Genomic DNA, 19300 nt, shown 5'->3' with positions numbered 1-19300 from the left:
AAAACATCTCTAATTAAATGGATCATGTCCTAATTTAAGCATCCTGCCTAAACTGGTTTCTCCATATCAGGATATGTTAAAATAATTTTGATTGCAATACCTAGAATATCAAACCTGCCCATTTATTAAATTTAAGGAGTTCAGCCCTATGAGAAAGATATGTGAGTCATTAGGTTATAGCAAAATTTGGCAAAATTCCTGTTTCCTTTATTTGTTTTTCCATATTGCATCAAGTTCTTATGTTGTTGTGAAAATAAAAGGATTTTTATCCTAAGAATTCAGACCGTATTTATTAAGAGGTTCTTTTTGAAGGAGCAGGATTAATTAAAAGCCTGTCTCAAATCAAGATATAACAAATTACTCCTAGCAATTTATTATTTTAACAGCAAAAGTGATGTGGGTTTTAGTTGTCTCCTTATTTGTCTTCCAAGTTCCCACCAGTCAGTCTCTGAAAGGACAATGGATGCTTCTGGAAGGTTCTCTGGTGCAGCTTGTCATCATTTCACCAGGCTTTAAAGAGAAGTCTTGATTGATTCCTGAGAGAAATAAACACACAACCATTATTCTGAAGCCACCAAAACCGTAGCTAGGTTTTCAGATGGTGCCTTTGAGATATGGATGCCATTTTCAAAGAGGTTCAACCTATGTGGCAGCCCTTCATAGTAGGCCAGTTCAAGACACAGGCAAAGCAGAGATTCCAGGATGCTCTTCTCTGTAGTAAGGTAGAATAAGATAATTTTATTTATTTTTGTTTATTATATGTATCTCACCTTTATTTATTTTTTTACAAATAACCCAAGGTGGAGAACATAACCCACACTCCTTTTTCCTCCTATTTTCCCAACAACAACAACCCTTTGAGGTGAGTTGGGCTGAGAGAGAGTGACTAGTCAGCCTATTTATTATAAGGGGAACACAGAGTACCTTAGATGGATTTTTAAAATTAAGTCACCAGGCTAAAAGTTATCAGACTGTGAATTCTAATCCTACCTTTTTGGCTTTCATGGCTAAGGTAGGATCAGAACTCAGTCTCCTGATGTCAAGTCTGGTGCCTTAATCTTAACCTTAAAAGTCCAACTAAGGTGCTCTGCATTCCCCTTATACTAAACATGGAGGGGTTTGTGGAATCAAAATGCAGGACCCAAAGCACGTAATCAATGCTCACTGCAATATTTACTGTTAACAGTGTGCACTGGAGAAATTCTCTTGAGAAAATAGTGGGAGGAACTCTTGCAGAGAAAAGGATGCTGTCAGGCTTGTTCCAGCTTGGATGTTTAGGAAAGAAAGACCCTCAAATCCATTTGTAGCAAAAGGTATACTTTTACTAACGTCAAGTGGTTACAGCGCCAAAAAAGTGGATTTGAGTATTCCTGTGCAAAGCCTGCCTTTTCCCCTTCTCCCAGGTCCTCCCATCTTGACCAGTTTTAAGAGTCCAATAATATTAGGAGTTTTGGTAACAGCTTTAAGGTTTGGTGCCTCTTTGGTGGAGTTTCGCATTCCATTTTCATGCTCATTTTGTTGTTCCAGATTGACACCTCTGGCTTCTGTCACCCTGTCATCCCCCTTCCCATTCTCCCCCTCCCCGCCTTTTATGGCAGGATGCCAGCGAAGCAAAGTAGGCTGAAGCCATTATGATGGCAGACCTGACAAATTCACTCATATTTATACATTTCAAAATGGAGGGGGATTTATATGCATGCATATCCATTGGTAATTAATAACCTAACTGATCTCAAGTTACTTCCTGCCCTTCTGTTACCTAGAGAGGACAATAGTCTTCGTTAGAAGAAATATTTGCATCTTGAGATTCAGAGGTGCCTATGGGAATGTTCTGATAACATTTATCACTGGGCTACAAGGACACATTCCCAATGTCTCCATTTGTCTATTAAATAGTCTCATTCATATGAAAACTGATTTCCCCCCCAGGCTGAATTTCATTCTCATGCTTTCTCTTTCTCAGCACTGTGTAACCTTCTCTGTAAGTTACTCTTGGTGGCTCAATTCCTTCCTTCCCTATGCCCAAGATCTGTACATGTTTATGCTGAGATCTAGAGGTTTCTCCAGGTTCCTCTTCCACAAAAGCCATTGGCATCAGCTTGGAGAGCTTCTGTTTCACACAGTGAAGCTGAGCCACAAAAGTGCTACTTAAAAATTGCTTGGCATGCCGATGTGAAACTACTATTTAGGAAGAAGTCTAGTCCCCTTCTGAAATCATCCAACTTTATCCCAATTGCTGGCCGTTACTACCACCAAGCACTGGATTCCTACCTGCTGTCTTCTTCCTAGTCTGAGGAAACAGAATCACCTTTGGACTTCTCTGCAGAACGAAGAAAAATGAGATATCAAGATAAGGTGTACATTTTATCACTAAAGAATCTAAATCTAGAAGTAGGATTCTGAGGATTCCATGATGCATGGCATAATATATATTTATTAAATATATATCAAAACATTATTGTTTGTCACATGGACAGCCAGATGTTTAGACTGGATTTGACTTTTTTGTCCACCTACTCAGTCCTTCCCAAAAAGCTGGGATGGGCAGATATTTTTTGATAGTATTAAAGTTATCATTGCAGGATGTAAGCTATTCCAAATAAAGCTGCCTTTTGCAATTGACTGAGAGGGATTTTGTCAATGACGATGGTGGTCAAAAGATGATCCAGATGTTTTGGGATTCATTATAGTTGTTGTTGTTATCTTTATGTGAGCAACTAAGGCTTACTTAGAGGATAGTACTAGAGACCCAACTCTTGGAACATCATGAAATATGCTTGCTCTATAAAATTTATCACTAGCATTACAAAATTGCCCAGTGCAAAATCAAATGAGTATGTTTCAGCAAAGAGTGGCAATAAAGTCATTTTTTAGAGATTGCTCTATGAGTGAGATGGGCAATGTCTATATTTTATATATAAATGATTTTTAAAAATATCTTTTTCATCAACCACTACTCCCTTCCAAAGGCAGAACTAATAGCTGAACTTACGTGTCTCTTCAGCCTTTGAAAAAAGGCTCTTTAAAAAAATCACAGTGCTCTTTCACCCTTTCCTGGAATGGCTCAGTATTAAGAAGGAAGAAATTCTGCTCTGTGGCATTATAGAGTGGCCACTCATCCTTGCTGGCTGCTGACCCAGTGGGATTCCTAAGGAGGAAGAAAAGGACATTGATGGAAACTAATCACGGGGAGAACCAACCTAGAAATAAGGAGAAATTCCCTGACAGTGAGAACAATTGATCAGTGGAACAGCTTTGCCTTCAGAAGCTATGAGTGCTTCATTGCTGGAGGTTTTTAAGAAGAGATTGGACAGCCACTTGTCCAGAATGAAATAGGGCCGTGATGGCAAACCTATGACATGCGTGTCACAGGTGGCACGCATAAGCCTCTCTGCCGGCACGCGAGCCCTTACCCCAGCTGAGTTCTGCACGCGCACCTCCCGCTGGCCACCTGATTTTCGGGTCTCTGCAGCGCTGTTGTTTAATCAAAATGCAGTTAAAACACTATACAAGCCATCGAGAATATAACTATATACATCCAAAAGGAACAGAAAGTGCCTCAGCAGATAATCCTAGAGAGGCAGGAAATGCATCACTGAACAATGGAGATGAATGCCAGAGAGGAACAAAGCTGCATACAAGGCAGACATAACATCTGTTACAACATTGGAATGCATGGGGGGGGCAGGGGGAGCGCAGGGTGTGTGTGTGCCCCTTTTTTGGTCCCAGGAGGCTTCAGGGAGACCTGCTAGACCCAAAATGGGGCACGTGTGTGTGTGTGTGTGTCGCATGCGCATGCATCGGGGGCGGGGGAGCACGCATGGGGGGGTGGCACGCACATACACAGGGGGTGTTGTGCGTGCATTGTATTATGGGTGTGGGCCAGGGATGGGTCCTAAATTTTTTTACTACCGGTTCTGTGGGCGTGGCTTATTTTGTGGGCATGGCTTGATGGTCATGTGACAATTATTTAGGATTTAGCAGAGATACTGGTCTACCAGGCTTTTAACTGCTTGCAGAGCTGTACCGATCTACCCATTTATTTTTGCAGGCACTGATCTACTCATGTATTTTTGCAGGCATCTGTCTACTAATTTGTTTTCTTTTAACACTGATGATGATGATGATGATGATGATGATTAATATTTCTATGCCGCCCACTCTCCGAGGACTCTGGGCGGCTTACAACAATCGACAGTATACTAAATAGCATATTGCCCCCAACAATCTGGGTCCTCTGTAGGGCGGCCCTTTGAAGCCCCGCGGCAAGAGTTTAAACAGTTTTTTTCCCTCTAGCCATCAGCTGGGATTCAGGAGGTTTGAGAGAAAAGTTATTTCTCAATTGCTGTGCCTATTAATGGCTTTTGGAATGGACAAGTAAATAAGCCAATCAGAAAGCAGCTAATAGGTTTGAATCTCCCGGGCTTTTATATTCCCTCCCCTAACTGTCACAGTTGACAGTATAAAAGGAGATTCTTGACAGAAAACCGAGCTCTTCTGTTAGAAAACTGTGGGCAGTTTGGAAGTCAGTTAGAAGGGCAGTTCTGATGGTTTAACAGACTCTTTCTTCTGAGGAAGAATAGCCAGAACTAACATCGCTTAGAGCGATTACATACATATACATACATACATACATACATACATACATACATACATACATACATACATACATATATATATATATCTGACAGGATATTTAAGCAAAGTAATGAAATACTATTTAATATTTGAATATATATTGTTTTGTTTTTATATTAATAAAAACATTTATTGTTAACTGCTTGAGGCTCATTTGTTACAGTAGATCTTAATAGAGATAAAGGTTTACGATACATTGATTTATTTACACCTCAACAGGAGGCAGCAATAGATTGGGTGTGGGGCCAAATAAAAGGTAAGAATAACACGGGGGGTGGGCGGGGAGGCAGAACCGGTTTGGTGACATCATATCATCACCGCTACCGGCTCGGGAGAACCAGGCCGAACCGGGAGGAACCCACCACTGGTGTGGGCATGCATGCATGCTGTTGTGCGCATGTGCATGTTTTTGGACAAAAAGGTTAGCCATCACTGGAATAGGGTCTCCTGCTTGAGCAGGAGGTTGGACTAGCAGACCTCCAAGGTCCCTTCCAACTCTGTTATTCTGATGTAGCTCTTTTCCAAAGCGACTGGTTTTGACTTGAGAAACTACAACCAAGGGGAACTCCCAAAGGGGACTTTGAGGGAGGGGTGGAATTTGGTTTGGTGAAATCTCTTGTGTCTCCTCCTTGCTGATCCAAACCCAGGTCAGCTCCTCGTAGACTCTTGGATCTGCCAGTCCCAATCCTCACAACCTGGGCACCCTCAATCTTGTGAGTTTCCCCTTCACTACTTACTCCCTTGCAAGCCTCGTTCTCTTAATGGTAGAATAACTTTTTATTCTAAATTTCTAAAAAATTCCCTTTTGCTTTCTTTATTTTACTTGGAGAAATAATGTACCCTGGAATATGTGTGATACCACTGAACTCATAAAAGAACAATGATTTATAAGTGACATTATTAAGAATTCTTAAAAATTTCAGGGCTGTTTCCCGTACAGGTAGTCCTTGACTTTCAACTATTCATTTAACATCCATTCAAGGTTACAATGGTATTGAAAAAAGTGACTTACAACTGGTCCTTGCACTTACAACTATTCCAGCATCCTCACGGTCACATGATCAAAATTTGGCTGCTTGGCAACTGGCATGTATTTCCAATGCTGCAATGTCCCAAGGTCACTCGATCACCATTGGCAACCTTCCCAGCTGATTTTCAACAAGCAAAGTCAGTGGAGAAAACTGGATTCACATAATCATATATTGTACTTAAAAATTGCAGTGATTTGCTTAAAAACTGGTAAGAAAGATTTAGAAATTGGGTATGATTCACTTAACAACTGTCTTGCTTAGCAACAGAAATTCTAGTCCCAACTGTGGTTGTAAATCATGAACTACTTGTATTAACACAACCTGAAAACACACGCAAAGGAATAGCATGCATTTCTTTATGCCTGCATTGCTTTAGATATAAAGTGCATTTGTTGAATGGGGTGGGGGGCTTTCTTTGTATTTACAATACAAATTTACAGAAATAAAATGAATCACTTACCCAGTTCTGCCAAACTCTGCCCAGTAGTGCATCATCTTATGGCTCAGCCTGGCTTCAGCCTCTGTGTATGTTTGATTGAAAGGCAGCGTAGATTCAAGGGTTCCAAAAACAAAAGGAACATCAGCACCGTGAGGTGCCCCAGTCCATTCAGGCCAAACTGACCATGAAGGGCGATGTGCGAATAAATAGGTATATACAGGACTCCCAGTTTTCCTGATATTTCCTGCAGCTTCCCTCATTGGGCATGCAAATATTCGATCTGTATAGAAGTGGGACAGAGCAGAGCGGTATTGTGCTGGGCCATGATTTCCTTCACTGTACTTCAGTGCAATAGTCCGAATAAAATCTTCAGTTGCATTTGGCACCAACATTCTTATCCCTTTCAGAAGCTGCTCCTGGTTGATGAGATTGTGGGTGGTGTTAGGGAAAACAAAGAGGACAAATGTGGCCATTTCATCAGAGGTTTCACCTATGAGGATAGGTTTGACCTGAATTTGCCCCTCCTCCATGAGCTTTTTTGGTTCACCAAGCAAAAACTCCCCATCTGTGGTTGGCCTGAAGGGAAAATTGACAAGGAAGCCACCTTTGAAGAACAGAGCTATTTCATGCTGAATAAGTTCAGAAACATTTTTTGTTTGCAGACAATGCACTATGCTGATAGTATTGTTCTTGGAACAACCTAGCAGATGAACAAATTCCAGTGATTTTTGTTTGGCTTCCTCAGGAGACCTCCAAGCATAGAAGTCATTGGCTATTCCACTCTGGATCACCCCTTGGGCAAAAAAGTCCTGGCTTTTTGGTGCGAGAAGATGGAAATTCACAGAAGCTCCTCCAGCACTGTGGCCGAAAAGGGTCACCCGAGAAGGATCTCCCCCAAAGGCAGCTGCATTCTCTTTTACCCACTTCAGGGCCAGCTGTTGGTCCCATAAGCCTAGGTTCCCTGGAGCAGCTGGTGGCAAGTACAGAAAACCCAGGGCTCCCAAGCGATAATTGATGGTGACCACAATGACATTCTCAGCGGCAGCCAAAGGTGCCCCATTGAACACGTCCACAGAAGATGTGCCCATTAAATATCCCCCTCCGTGTATCCAGACCAAAACAGGGACTGGGGAAGAAGGTTGTGGGTGTGGCACCCAGATGTTGAGGGAAAGGCAATCTTCTGACAGTGGTGTTTTAGGAGACCATATTTCTGCTTCAGGGTCTTCCAGGAAAATAAATTGAGAACAGGAATTGCCAAAACTGGTGGCTTCCAATGTTTGACTCCATGGCTGATGTGGAAGAGGTTTCTGGAAACGCAACTTCCCCAGGGGAGGCTTAGCATAAGGAATGCCTAGATAGGCTGTCACAGATCCAATGCCAGCCAGGAACTGCTTGCCCTTAATGGGGCCACTGCTGGTTCTGACCACTGTGTCTCCTTTAGAAGCAGAACTGGAGGCTAATGGAAAGGGGAGGAGGAGGAGGAGGCAGCACAAGAGAGACGGGCATAGCAGACAAGGCATTGCAACAGTAGGATGAGTCGGTGGACCTGGAAAAAGTTACATCCAATATGAGATTATTCCAATACTGTATAAACACACTGTCAGACCTGGAAGCCATCTTTCTACCTTTGTGCCTTCAGGCTTCAGGCTTGCCACAAATTCTACTGTGGGAAATTGGGAGGGGGGATTGTATAGAGTGAAAATAAAATATAGTCAAAATAAAATTCTTTATAGAAAGTCAAGGCCATTGTGCCTTGCAGCTTTGTTGAGAAGAATGAGGAGGTATCATTTGTTCCGGATGGCACCTGATTGGGTGTGTGGTGGACATGTGGGTGGGGGCAAGGTCTTGAACTTTTTTTTGGGTGTGGAAAACCCAGAAGCTCTCAGATTTGGGTTTTCCTAGATGTGCCAATATGACATCTCTAATAAAAGTTAGCTCTGAGGAACTTCAAGCCTCGGAGTTTGATTATGTTGGGGGTGTTACTTGGAACCCTGACATTAACCTGAATCCCCTTTCAAACTAAGGCAGCTCCCCCAAGTCCTGAGCCCCAAGTGTCGACCCGATAACGGGTGGCGCGAAGACTCAGGGAAGATGGAGGAAGAGAAGAAATCCACGGAGGGAGCAGCAGGCATGGGCTCAGCAACTTCTTCTAACACCCTCTACTCCCTTCCCTGGCTATGGAGGAAGCCATGAAAACTGCAGAAGCCGAACGCCAGCTGGGCACTCGACGCAAGGAGCCAATGCCAGAACAGAGGTTGCAGCCAGACATGACTCTGCAGAGCTGTGAGAGTTACCCCAATCCAGGAATTGCTGTTGGAACCACGAGTGGATGCAGGACAAGCCTCGACCCTCAGCTGGGGAGTGCAACAGAAACTGCACCATAGGCACTCTGGAGACTGGGGCTTCCCACCATTGTCATGCAGCCAGTAACTGGCTGGTCTCCCGGAGCAGTTGAGCCAACTAAGCATGAGCGAGACGGCCCAGCCCCTCAGCACCGGGAAGCTCAGGTGGACATTGTTGCAGCCAACATTCACCTTCCCAAGCCAGGGAGTTGCAGGACAATGGACGGAGCATCAGCCTCTTTCCATTCAGCCCCGAGCGGCTCGACTCCCAGCCTTACGCTCCAGCCCAGCCTGGTGGTGGGTTCCCTCCACCCAGGGGCACAATTGCTGGGAGGGGCCACCCAGCAATTTAACTATCAGTTCACCTGAACTGGGCCAAACCGGCTGAATCCCACCACTGAAAGACAAAAAGGACAAGTATAAAAAGTGGAAAGAGGGGCAAATAACTAAGGCAGAATATGAAGTGAGGAAAGCTAAGGCTCACAATGAACAAAGGCTTGCGACTAAAGTAAAAAATAACAAAAAAAAGCTTCTTCCAACATATTAAAAACAAGAAAAAAGTCAAGGAAACAATTGGCCCATTGCTGGGAGAAAGTGGTAAGAAGGTGACAAGCAACAGGGAGAAAGCAGAACTACCTAACTCATTTTTTACATCTGTCTTTACACAAAAGGAAAAAACAGTCCAACCTATCAAAAACAGCACCACAAAAAACAGATTAGGAACACAAGTTAAAATAGGGAAGAAAATGGTAAGTGAACACCTGTCTACCCTAGACGAGTTCAAATCACCAGGACCAGATGGATCACACCCCAAGGTTCTGAAAGAACTGGCAGACGAGATCTCAGAACCACTGAACTATATCTTTCAAAGATCCTGGAGCACAGGGGAACTGCCAGAGCACTAGAAAAGAGCTGATGTAGTTCCCACCTTCAAAAAAGGGGAAGAAAAAAAAACAGATCCAGGAAACTACAGACCTATCAGTCTGACCTCAATACCAGGGAAGATTCTGGAAAAGATAATCAAGCACGAATCACCGAACACCTAGAAGCAAACCAAGTAATAACCAAAAGCCAACATGGGTTTGTCAAAAACAGATCATGCCATATTAATTTTATTGCATTTTTGACAAAGTGATAAAATTAGTGGACCAGAGGAATGCTGTTGATATAATTTACTTGGACTTCAGTAAAGCATTTGATAAAGTAGACCATAACCTACTACTAAATAAAGTAGAAAAATGTGGGTTAGACAGCATCACCACCAGATGGATTCGTAACTGGCTGACCAACCACACTCAACGTGTAGTCCTCAATGGAACTGCATCTACATGGAGGGAAGTATGCACTGGAGTACCCCAGGGCTCTGTTTTAGGCCCAGTACTCTTCAACATCTTCATCAATGACTTGGACGAGCGGATAGATGGGGAACTCATCAAATTTGCAGATGACACCAAGCTGGCAGGAATAGCCAACACTCCAGAAAATAGGCTCAAGATACAGAAGGATCTTGACAGAGTTGAACATTGGGCGCTATCTAACAAAATGAAATTCAACAGTGAAAAAAGCAAGGTTCTACATTTAGGGAAGAAAAACAAAATGCACAGGTACCGTATATGTGGTACCTTGCTCAATAGTAGTAACTGTGAGAGGGATCTTGGAGTCCTAGTGGACAACCATTTAAATATGAGCCAGCAGTGTGCAGCAGCTGCCAAAAAAGCCAACACAGTTCTAGGCTGCATAAACAGAGGGATAGAATCAAGATCACATGAAGTGTTAATACCACTTTATAATGCCTTGGTAAGGCCACATTTGGAATATTGCATTCAGTTTTGGTCACCATGATGTAAAAAAGATGTTGAGACTCTAGAAAGAGTGCAGAGAAGAGCAACAAAGATGATTAGGGGACTGGAGGCTAAAACATATGAAGAACGGTTGCAGGAACTGGGTATGTCTAGTTTAATGAAAAGAAGGACTAAGGGAGACATGATAGCAGTGTTCCAATATCTCAAGGGTGAATTGAGATATAAAGAAGAGGGAGTCAAGCTATTCTTCAGAGCACCTGAGGGTTGAACAAGACGCAATGGGTGGAAACTAATCAAGGAGAGAACTTAGAACTAAGGAGAAATTTCCTGACAGTTAGAACAATTAATAAGTCGAACAACTTGCCTGCAGAAGTTGGGAATGCTCCAACACTGGAAATTTTTAAGAAGATGTTAGATAACTATTTGTCTGAAGTGGTGTAGGGTTTCCTGCCTGGGCAGGGATTGGACTAGAAGACTCCAAGGTCCCTTCCAAATCTGTTATTCTATTTCTATTTCTCTTGCTTCCAACTCTGTCTATTCTATTCTATTCTATTCTATTCTATTCTATTCTATTCTATTCTATTCTATTCTATTCTATTCTATTCTATTCTATTCTATTCTATTCTATTCTATTCCATTCCATTCCATTCCATTCCATTCCATTCCATTCTAAAATAAGAGGTGCAGCTTTCTAGGACTGCTGATGGCTCCAAATGTTTTTCCAAAGCATCCTAATGTGGAATGCACATTGTTTCCTTGGAAATGTTTCCTTCTATGTTCAAAGCAATTCTATCAAAGCGTTCCAAGTTAAAAAATAACTACATTCCTTCTCCATGTTTGTTTCAGTCCTGGGAATTAACCCGTCTCCTCTCCTCCATGAGATGGATGCCTTCTGCATTTTTAAAAAACTCCCCTTACAAGTCTGAAAGTTGAATCATGACAACTGGATTTCTTTTCTTTTTGGTTTGAAGCGTTTTGCTGCTTATGCAATTAGCTTCTTCAGTCACATACTCACTCCCTTTATAAGCAAAGTCAGATGGCATTTGGCCACAAACGCAAAGAAGGTCTTGAACTTTTCCAGAAAATCGCTCCAGGCTCCAACTGATGACCTGACTGTGAACTGAAATGATGACTGTTCCTTCTTGCTGCTGATGCCGATTAACCCAACTGCTTTCTTAAAAGAATTTAATTAGAGGTGCCTGGAATATGCCAGACCTGGGGAAGTTACCTAAAAGCCCTGAGGAAGATAATTTCTATAAAGGGTGGTTATGACTTCTGTTTTCTTCAACTTAGAAACTTTATAATCTGTAATTCTAAATTGCACTCCTCACCCTGTTTCCTCATGTTCTGCTGTCTAAATTCTTTTCCTGACTTTTGACTCTAATCACCACCAGTGTCTGGATAAAGTGTCCCTCAACAAAGCACAGAAACATTGTCAGAATGTAACTAAAAGGTTTTGCCTTACTGAACCAGTTTCTACATTCATAAATAAAAAATAATTAATAGAATTGGAGATTCCAACTACACGAATGCAAATTAAATTGAATTAAAAAGATCTTAATTCAATTACCCTATTAACAGAACTGTAACACTTATGAGTGCATTAAAAGACTTCTTGCAAGACTGGTTTGATTCTTCAGCATAAAACTGGAAATGTGGGAAGTAAGAGTCTGAAAACAGCAACATTTTATCATACAATGGCAGGCTTGCTGCAAAATTGTAACTCTGGCCAGAATAAATTGGAAGGGACCTTAGAAGTCTTCTAGTCCAACCCCCTGCTCAAGAAGGAAATCCTATTGAAGGGACATAATAATAGTAGAATAGATAGAATTACTGAGACATAATAATAACACTTCTGTAAGAATTGCTTTGCTCCTGTAAGAATTAGAATTGCCTCTGCCATTTGCTTCTACCACTGATCTAACTCCGGTTATCTTGTTTTTGTGTACAACTCAGTGCCTGGTGCGGGGTGTCATGGCCTGGCAGGGTCACATCAGGCAAATACCTGTGTTGCTAAGCACTCAACCCCCCTGTTCCTTGCTGCACAGGCAATGCAGGGCTATAAGGAAGGCATGGGCCAGGGGGCCAGAATTGGGTACTAAGCTGATGTCTCTGAAACAGTGGTGGGATTTAGCCGGTTCTGTCCGGATTGCGCGAATTGGTAGCGAAGACTGCGGGAGGCTCCGCCCACCCACTCAGATGTAATGCGCGACAACTGTGCATACACAGACGGCCGTGCGCATGCGCAGACCTGGCATACACGCTCACATTTGCGAACCAGTAGGGAAGGTAAGTGACCCATCTCTGCTCTGAAGGTATAAAAGGATGCCATACCTTCTCCAAGGTGTGGCCTTTCCTCTTTGTCTGTATGCTGTGGAATGGTCTACCCAGCTCTTTGCTTTGATCAAAAATAAAAGCTGATATTTTTTCCAAGCCTCTTCTTGGATCTCTCTCTTTATTATTCTGGTGACCCAAGTACATTTTGGGACCTTATACTATAACATTTCAGACAAATGGTTGTCCAATCTCGTTTTAAAAACCTCCATTGTTGGAGCACTCACAACTTCTGGAGCAAGTCATTCCATTGATTAATTATTCTGTTAGGAAATTTCTCCTTAGTTCTAAGTAGTTCTAGGCAGCATGAGTCATAACTCTCTTTGACCATCACCTTCATAATTTCAAATGGTTACTGAGTAAGTTCTGAGTAAGTGGTTCAGGGAGGTCATATGTAGCACCAAAGTTTTTGTGACAAACCTAACTTACTAGTTTTTAGTATGCTCTTCTCTTATTACTACAAATATTAGAAATGTATCAAGGCAAATTAATTGTAACCCATCTCATTAATTTGAAGGCAACTGATTTTTAAATGATAAAAGGTTATGAAATCTTGAAATCTAATTATGGAATAATAATACACCTGTGATTTCACATTGTGAACAAATAATAATAATAATCATCTTAAAATTAAGAATTTTTAAATTAAAATTAAGAAGATATTTGGTTGATACCTAGGACGCTGGCAGCAACCTGTGTGAACCATTAGCACCAGTCAATGGTATTTGTGACACATTTTTAAATGATCAGTTGACTGAGTTTCATGGTTAATGAATAAAAGAGATGATGATGATGATAGACAAATTCACCATCAGTCAATTGCAAAAGGCAGCTTTACTCAGAACAGCTGACATCCTGTGACGATACTTCTAACAGCATAAAACATCAATATCTGCCTATCCCAAATCCTTAGGAAGGACTTGATAAGTGGACAAAAATGCCAAATCCAGTCTGAACATCTGGCTAACTGTACAATGAACCAGTAATAAAAAATGTCTAATCCAGGCTAAACATTCGCCTGACTATGCTTCAAGCCATAATATATTAAATAATACATTCCATTCAAGCCATAATTCAGTTAGTGAGTCTTAGGCAAAAAGGTACTTACAGAAGACATTCATCTTGTTGGCTTGGAGACTGTCAATGGCAATGCTTGGAAGAAGATTTACTGATGCTACGTGTTCAAAACACTTTTGATTCACATGTCAAAAGGATGCATTGGAGAATGCTTTTATGCGCTAATCTTCTTGCCTGCACTTTTATCCTCCCCTCCCATTCTAATTATACATAAAACAAGGAACAAGGAACAAGGAAATCAACTCTTTTGGAGTTACACCCATGAGGAACACACATGAAAGGAACATATCAGTTCTGAGAGTTATTCAGGAATTTTAGATGCTGCTTATACATCTGGACCTAATTGTAAAATGAAAATAAGTTTCAGTTGACTACCCTGTCATTTCACATCCAAATTCCTCTTGCAATAATTTAAATAGTTTAAAAAAACTTGATTGAGCAATTCTGAGAGTTAAAAATCCACACATTTTAAAAGTGGCCAAGGTTGAAAAACACTGATCTACAGGAACCTTTCTCAACCTTTTTATCCTGGAGGAACCCTTATAATAAGAGATTAAGGATTTCCTTCATAAATTTCATGAGGCAATTGGCAAGTAAATTATCTTGGTTGAAAGATTAGAGTAATAAGTTTTAATCCAAGTTACAAAAATAGAAAGCTCTCTGTATTTTGTTCAGAAATATGTTTTGTATCTAACAAGGCCACTAATGAATTCATTTTTTCTAATGAATTTTTCTAAAGATCAAACCACCGCCCCCCCATCCTCCACAAAGCAATCTTAAATTCATACTCATTGCCTCAATGACGCTATCTATCTAACCATCACATCCTCTGCTGTCCCCTTCTCCTTTTGCATTTGAGCTTCAGCTTCAATATTTGTCCTTCCAAAGGACTGTCAGAGTTGATTCTTCTTTAGGAAAGGATGCAAATTAAGGAAGGGAAAAAAACAAAAACCCAACGGGCTAGCAGTAAAATCATTTCCCATGTGCGTTCCAGGAGAGGCTAGAGAGCCTTTGGTTGCCATGCACTGGATAACTGGCTCGTTATCTTATTTTGGTTCAAAAATATCCTAAATCCTGAATCCACCTTTTCTCTCTCTTTAGAAAAGAAGGTAACGAAGCTCACTCAACCATTCATGTTAGGGGACCAAATGGCCCATAGAACTGCCTCCGGATTACCTGCCCCCTCCCGCTGCCCCCCAGGAACGCGCCGGAGGGATCACTTGAGACAAGAGCGAATTTACAGCTTGTTAAATCAACCCTCGCCGGAACGAGAGGTTCAGCTGCGATATCTGCAGGGCTGCTGGTTTTCTTTGGCCCCCGTTTTTCCTAAGTCGAGTGTTGCTTGGTGTTCGAGCTGTTTGCTAAATAAAAGAGAGCAACAGTCTGCGGGTGTGATCGGGCAATAGAAATCCTGTAGCTCTCTTTGGAAACGGAGAGGCTGCCGTATTGTCGCCTGCGCAATGGCGCTTGCGAGGAAGTTGAGTTTGGGGCGGGAACCTTTGAGATTTTAATGTTAAACATTTCCGCTGGGAAGAGGGTCTGATCGTTCCTGGCATTTGCTGCAGAAGTTTATAGCGAACCCTAAAAGGGAGAGATTTGGGGTAGGGAGGAAAAAAAGGTTTATGTCAGAAGTGGGATTTGAACCCACGCCTCCATTCGGAGACCAGAACACCCAACACTGGGAAAGGAGCGATCCTTGAGTCTGGCGCCTTAGACCACTCGGCCATCCTGACATCTGGGGAAATGAGGCTTCTGAAAGTAGTTACCTAATTGTTCCCATGCTAATTCATTTGTGAACGTGTTGGGGATCCCTCCCCGAATTTGGAGGCGCTCCCCTTCCTTGTTACAAGGCGTCGCCTTTTGGATATTACGGAGAAAAAAAGGCAGCGTTAATGTTGCACAAACCAAACCCAGTCACACTTCCTTGTGAACAAAATGGGGAAAACGCGGTCTGGCTAACCGCTCTTTCCTCTTACTCCGTTAGCTATAATTGCAAAATCAAAATTATTTGTCAGGTATTGAAGATATTTACAACAATGTAGAACAAAGCCGCTCTTCTTATGATTAGTATTGTTTAAAAATACAGGTTGTACGGTTTTATTTAAGTTAATAAATAACCTACTGATTTATTATTATTGTTTTTACACAATGCAATTTCTCTAAAGGTGGCAACTTTAATTTTTAAAAAATTAATTTTAATACAGTAAATATATAACACACGTACACTCGGGTTCTTTTGGGGTCCTCCATCATTTTTAAAAGTGGGAAGGGTTTCTGAGAAAAAAAATCAATATTGCTCTGCATGAATACTTGTGATGTCATTTGTCCCTGGAGTTGAAATTATAGCCACGCACCCTTGAATGGGTGAAGAACCCGTAGTAAAAAAATGTAAAAAAAAGTTCCAACAATCAGCTGAACGAGGCAGGATCCTGGGAACTTTTTTTTTACTTTTTTTTTTATTTTTAAACAAACAAACATAAAATCATCTTCAATTGCAAACAGTGTGTCAGTTGGTTACAAGTCTTTTGTGCATCGTTCACCAAATTCATAGCTTACAATTTACAATTTACCTAGATTCTCATATCATCGACCTAATATATATCTTTATATTGTTATCCTCATTAATCATTTATTTGACTGACTATTTCTTCCCTCATTATCATTCAAAGTATTCTAAAATTTGCTTTAATTTTTAATATAACATTCATATCTATCCAATAATAATACATCTTATATGTTATGTTTCACATAGTTCTGCACTTCTTGTATTGTAAAAGTCTCTGCCATATTTCATTATTTTTTTTAAAATTTGATTTATATGCCGCCCTTCTCCGGAGACTCAGGGCGGCTTACAATGTGCTCAGCAATAGCCTTCATCCTTTTGTATATTTATACAAAGTCAGCTTATTGCCCCCACAAACTGGGTCCTCAATTTACCTCCCTTAGAAAGGATGGAAAGCTGAGTCAACCTTGAGCCTTGGCGAGATTCGAATCTGCAGTAATTGCAGGCAGCTGGTCTTAATAACCAGCTTAATAACGGGGTGCCTTAGACCACTGTACTACCAAGGCTCTTTCCATATTCTTTTATCTAACCATTGATAGAATAGGTTTTTTTTATTTTTTACAGCATTTTTTACTACCCGTTCAGGTGAATAGGTAGTAAAAAAAATGCTTTAAAAAAGTAAAAAAACAAAAAAAGGTTCCTATGATCGCTTGGCACAGTTTTTAAAAACATTTTTAAAGCATTTTTACTATCTATTCGCCCGAACCGGTAATAAAAAATGCTTTAAAAAAGTTTTTTAAAAGTTTCCCAAGATCGCGTGCCACAGCTGATCCCCTCCCCTCTTCTACTTACCTTCCCAAGCCTCCTTTTGGCACGCAGTGTGCATGTGCGTGCAACACGCGTTGGTGTAAACTGCGCATGTATGCATGCGTAGCACATGCTTGGCGCAGCGCGCATGCATGGCCAGCGAAGCTGTAGCAAACTGGTTCAGATTTCACCACTGATTTCCCCCCTGGGGTGTCCCTCTCATGGGTTAGACAGGGGAAGGTCATGTCATGGAGACTTACAGAAGAGAATATTTGTAGCTCGGGGTTGAACTGTAGGGCCTTTGGTGCTTTTTGAGCAATGTTCTGCTGACCACTGAAACAGCAGTCCGAACTAAAGACAAAGGGTCAAACCACTACACCTGTGTAAAAGGACCAATGGAAGAACTTAAAGGGTGGCAAGTGATTCCTGGAGAAGACCCGCTGAGAATAAACATTTCCAAAAACTGACATGGTCATTGTGGTATGCATGGGTTTCGTTCGTGATTTTGTTGCAGGAGTAGCAACTTTTTGGTATTTCCGGCCTGAGTGGTGGCCTATGTTATTCTATCTGAAGATCCCAAAAGCAGCTGTGGAACTTCGCACTCTACAGATTGTGTTGGTTTTGTGATTGTAACTGTGTCACTGAATGTTGTTGTTATTATTGTTGTAATTGTGAACTGATACATGCCTATGGGGAAGAGTGGGACACTGTGATTGTGGAAATGTGCAAAGGATTGCTCCCCATATAAACTCTATATATTGGGACATTGAATCAGATCAAGAGCCTTGATAGTACAGTGGTCTAAGCACCCTGTTATTAACACAGCTGCCTGCAATTACTGCTGGTTTGAATCTCTCCAAGGCTCAAGGTTGACTCAGCCTTCCATCCTTTCTAAGATAGGTGAAATGAGGACCCAGTTTGTGGGGGCAATAAGCTGACTTTGTATAAATATACAAAAGTATGAAGGCTGTTGCTTAACGCATTGTAAGCCGCCCTGAGTCTCCAGAGAAGGGCAGCATATAAATCAAATTTAAAAAAAAACTTTTTTTTTAAAAACTTAACTTGAACACAGTAGTCCTAGGAGAGAGTGATATCATAATCCCTGACAATATAAAATGTATTGATTTAATGCAATGGTTCAATATTTGGGAATAATTTTCTTATGCGTAGGACTTATAGGAGGAGAATATAATGCAATTATAAGTGTGAAAAATCATATATTACAAGCAAGGGTGTTTTCTTCGCTTACTGTCACCTTTCAGTCTGGAATTAACCTGACATAACCTAGTAACCCATTTGACAATATAACTAGACTGAGTGGATTATGGACGGATTTGGTAACTCTTAATTGGCATGCTCCAGATGGCTTATCTTGGATGTGGAAAGTTTACCTATGTGTTCTGCCCCAGCTACGGACCCCAAAGAACGCAGCACACACAAAGTCTCTAAAAACCTTAGTTTACTAAAATAAAATCAGTTTTTTCTTCAAACAAATTAACTTTCTTAACAGCCTGCAAGAATCCAAAGAATAAATAAACTTAATCTTACTCTGGTTGGCAGAAAGCCCAGAAGCAATTTGCAAAGAACTAAGATCAAGGCACGAAGGTATGTGAACTAAGTTGTTCCCTGCAATTGCTTCAGTGGGCGTTCTTCCTTAAATAGGCTAAAGGAGTGGCCAATTAGCCCCAAGCCTTACTCTCAAGGAGACCTCCTCCTGAGGAGCCACTCCTGCCTTTTGGCAGCTCTGCATGCCCGTGCATCGAGAAGAGACTCCTCCTCTTCGTCCTCTTCACTTATGGGAGCTTCTGGAGGTTCTGAAGGCCCTGGCTGAATCCCCGCCTCTGACACCACATCTTCTCCAGCCTCTTCATTGTCCGTCTTGAGTGCCAGCTGCACAGGCTGCTGGCGCAGCACCACACCAGCCTCCTCGCTATCTGAATCAGCTACTAGCTGCACAGGCCACATATGGGCCACAACACTATGTGATGGTATGAAGCATGTGTATTAGGAACTGTGAAACCTTTTCTTCTTCTTCCTTTTTTCTATTGCCCATACAACAAGGTGACCAACTGGGTGAATCTGTTTATGAGGAAGTAGGCCACAGAAAGATGACTGGCCTCTAGACAGAATAATTCTGGTATACAGACCAACCACCTGGGCAGAAGCTGGAATGTATGGTTATAGAACTCCCATTTATATGCTGAATAGAATTATAAGATTACAGGCAATGCTTGTAATAATAACTAAGGCAACTGCTATTGCTCTACATTTCATACCTAAACAGCATATTCTGTTTAAAACAGCAATATCCCAGAATATATTTGCTT

At 41.4% G+C, this 19300-nt stretch overlaps 1 protein-coding gene and 1 non-coding gene across 2 annotated transcripts; both read right to left on the bottom strand.

Moving 5' to 3' along the window:
- Positions 1-454: 454 nt before the first annotated feature.
- On the bottom strand, positions 455-15398 carry LOC139309427 (cholinesterase-like). The gene is given in 6 exon segments (XM_070933494.1): positions 455-536; positions 2272-2320; positions 2993-3029; positions 3031-3148; positions 6130-7654; positions 15341-15398. Coding segments are annotated over 5 exon segments (1773 nt in total). The 3' UTR covers positions 455-536; positions 2272-2285.
- TRNAL-CAA (transfer RNA leucine (anticodon CAA)) lies at positions 15287-15396 on the bottom strand. The gene is made up of 2 exons: positions 15359-15396; positions 15287-15332 (listed from the first exon to the last, which is right to left on the bottom strand). It is a non-coding gene; the product is annotated as a tRNA-Leu (tRNA).
- Positions 15399-19300: the final 3902 nt, after the last annotated feature.

This window comes from Pituophis catenifer, unplaced genomic scaffold (assembly GCF_029215685.1).
Source record: "Pituophis catenifer annectens isolate HBS135680 unplaced genomic scaffold, rPitCat1.0.hap2 SCAF_2, whole genome shotgun sequence".
NCBI classification, from domain to species: domain Eukaryota; kingdom Metazoa; phylum Chordata; class Lepidosauria; order Squamata; family Colubridae; genus Pituophis; species Pituophis catenifer.
This window is presented reverse-complemented; position numbering and strand designations above follow the sequence as displayed.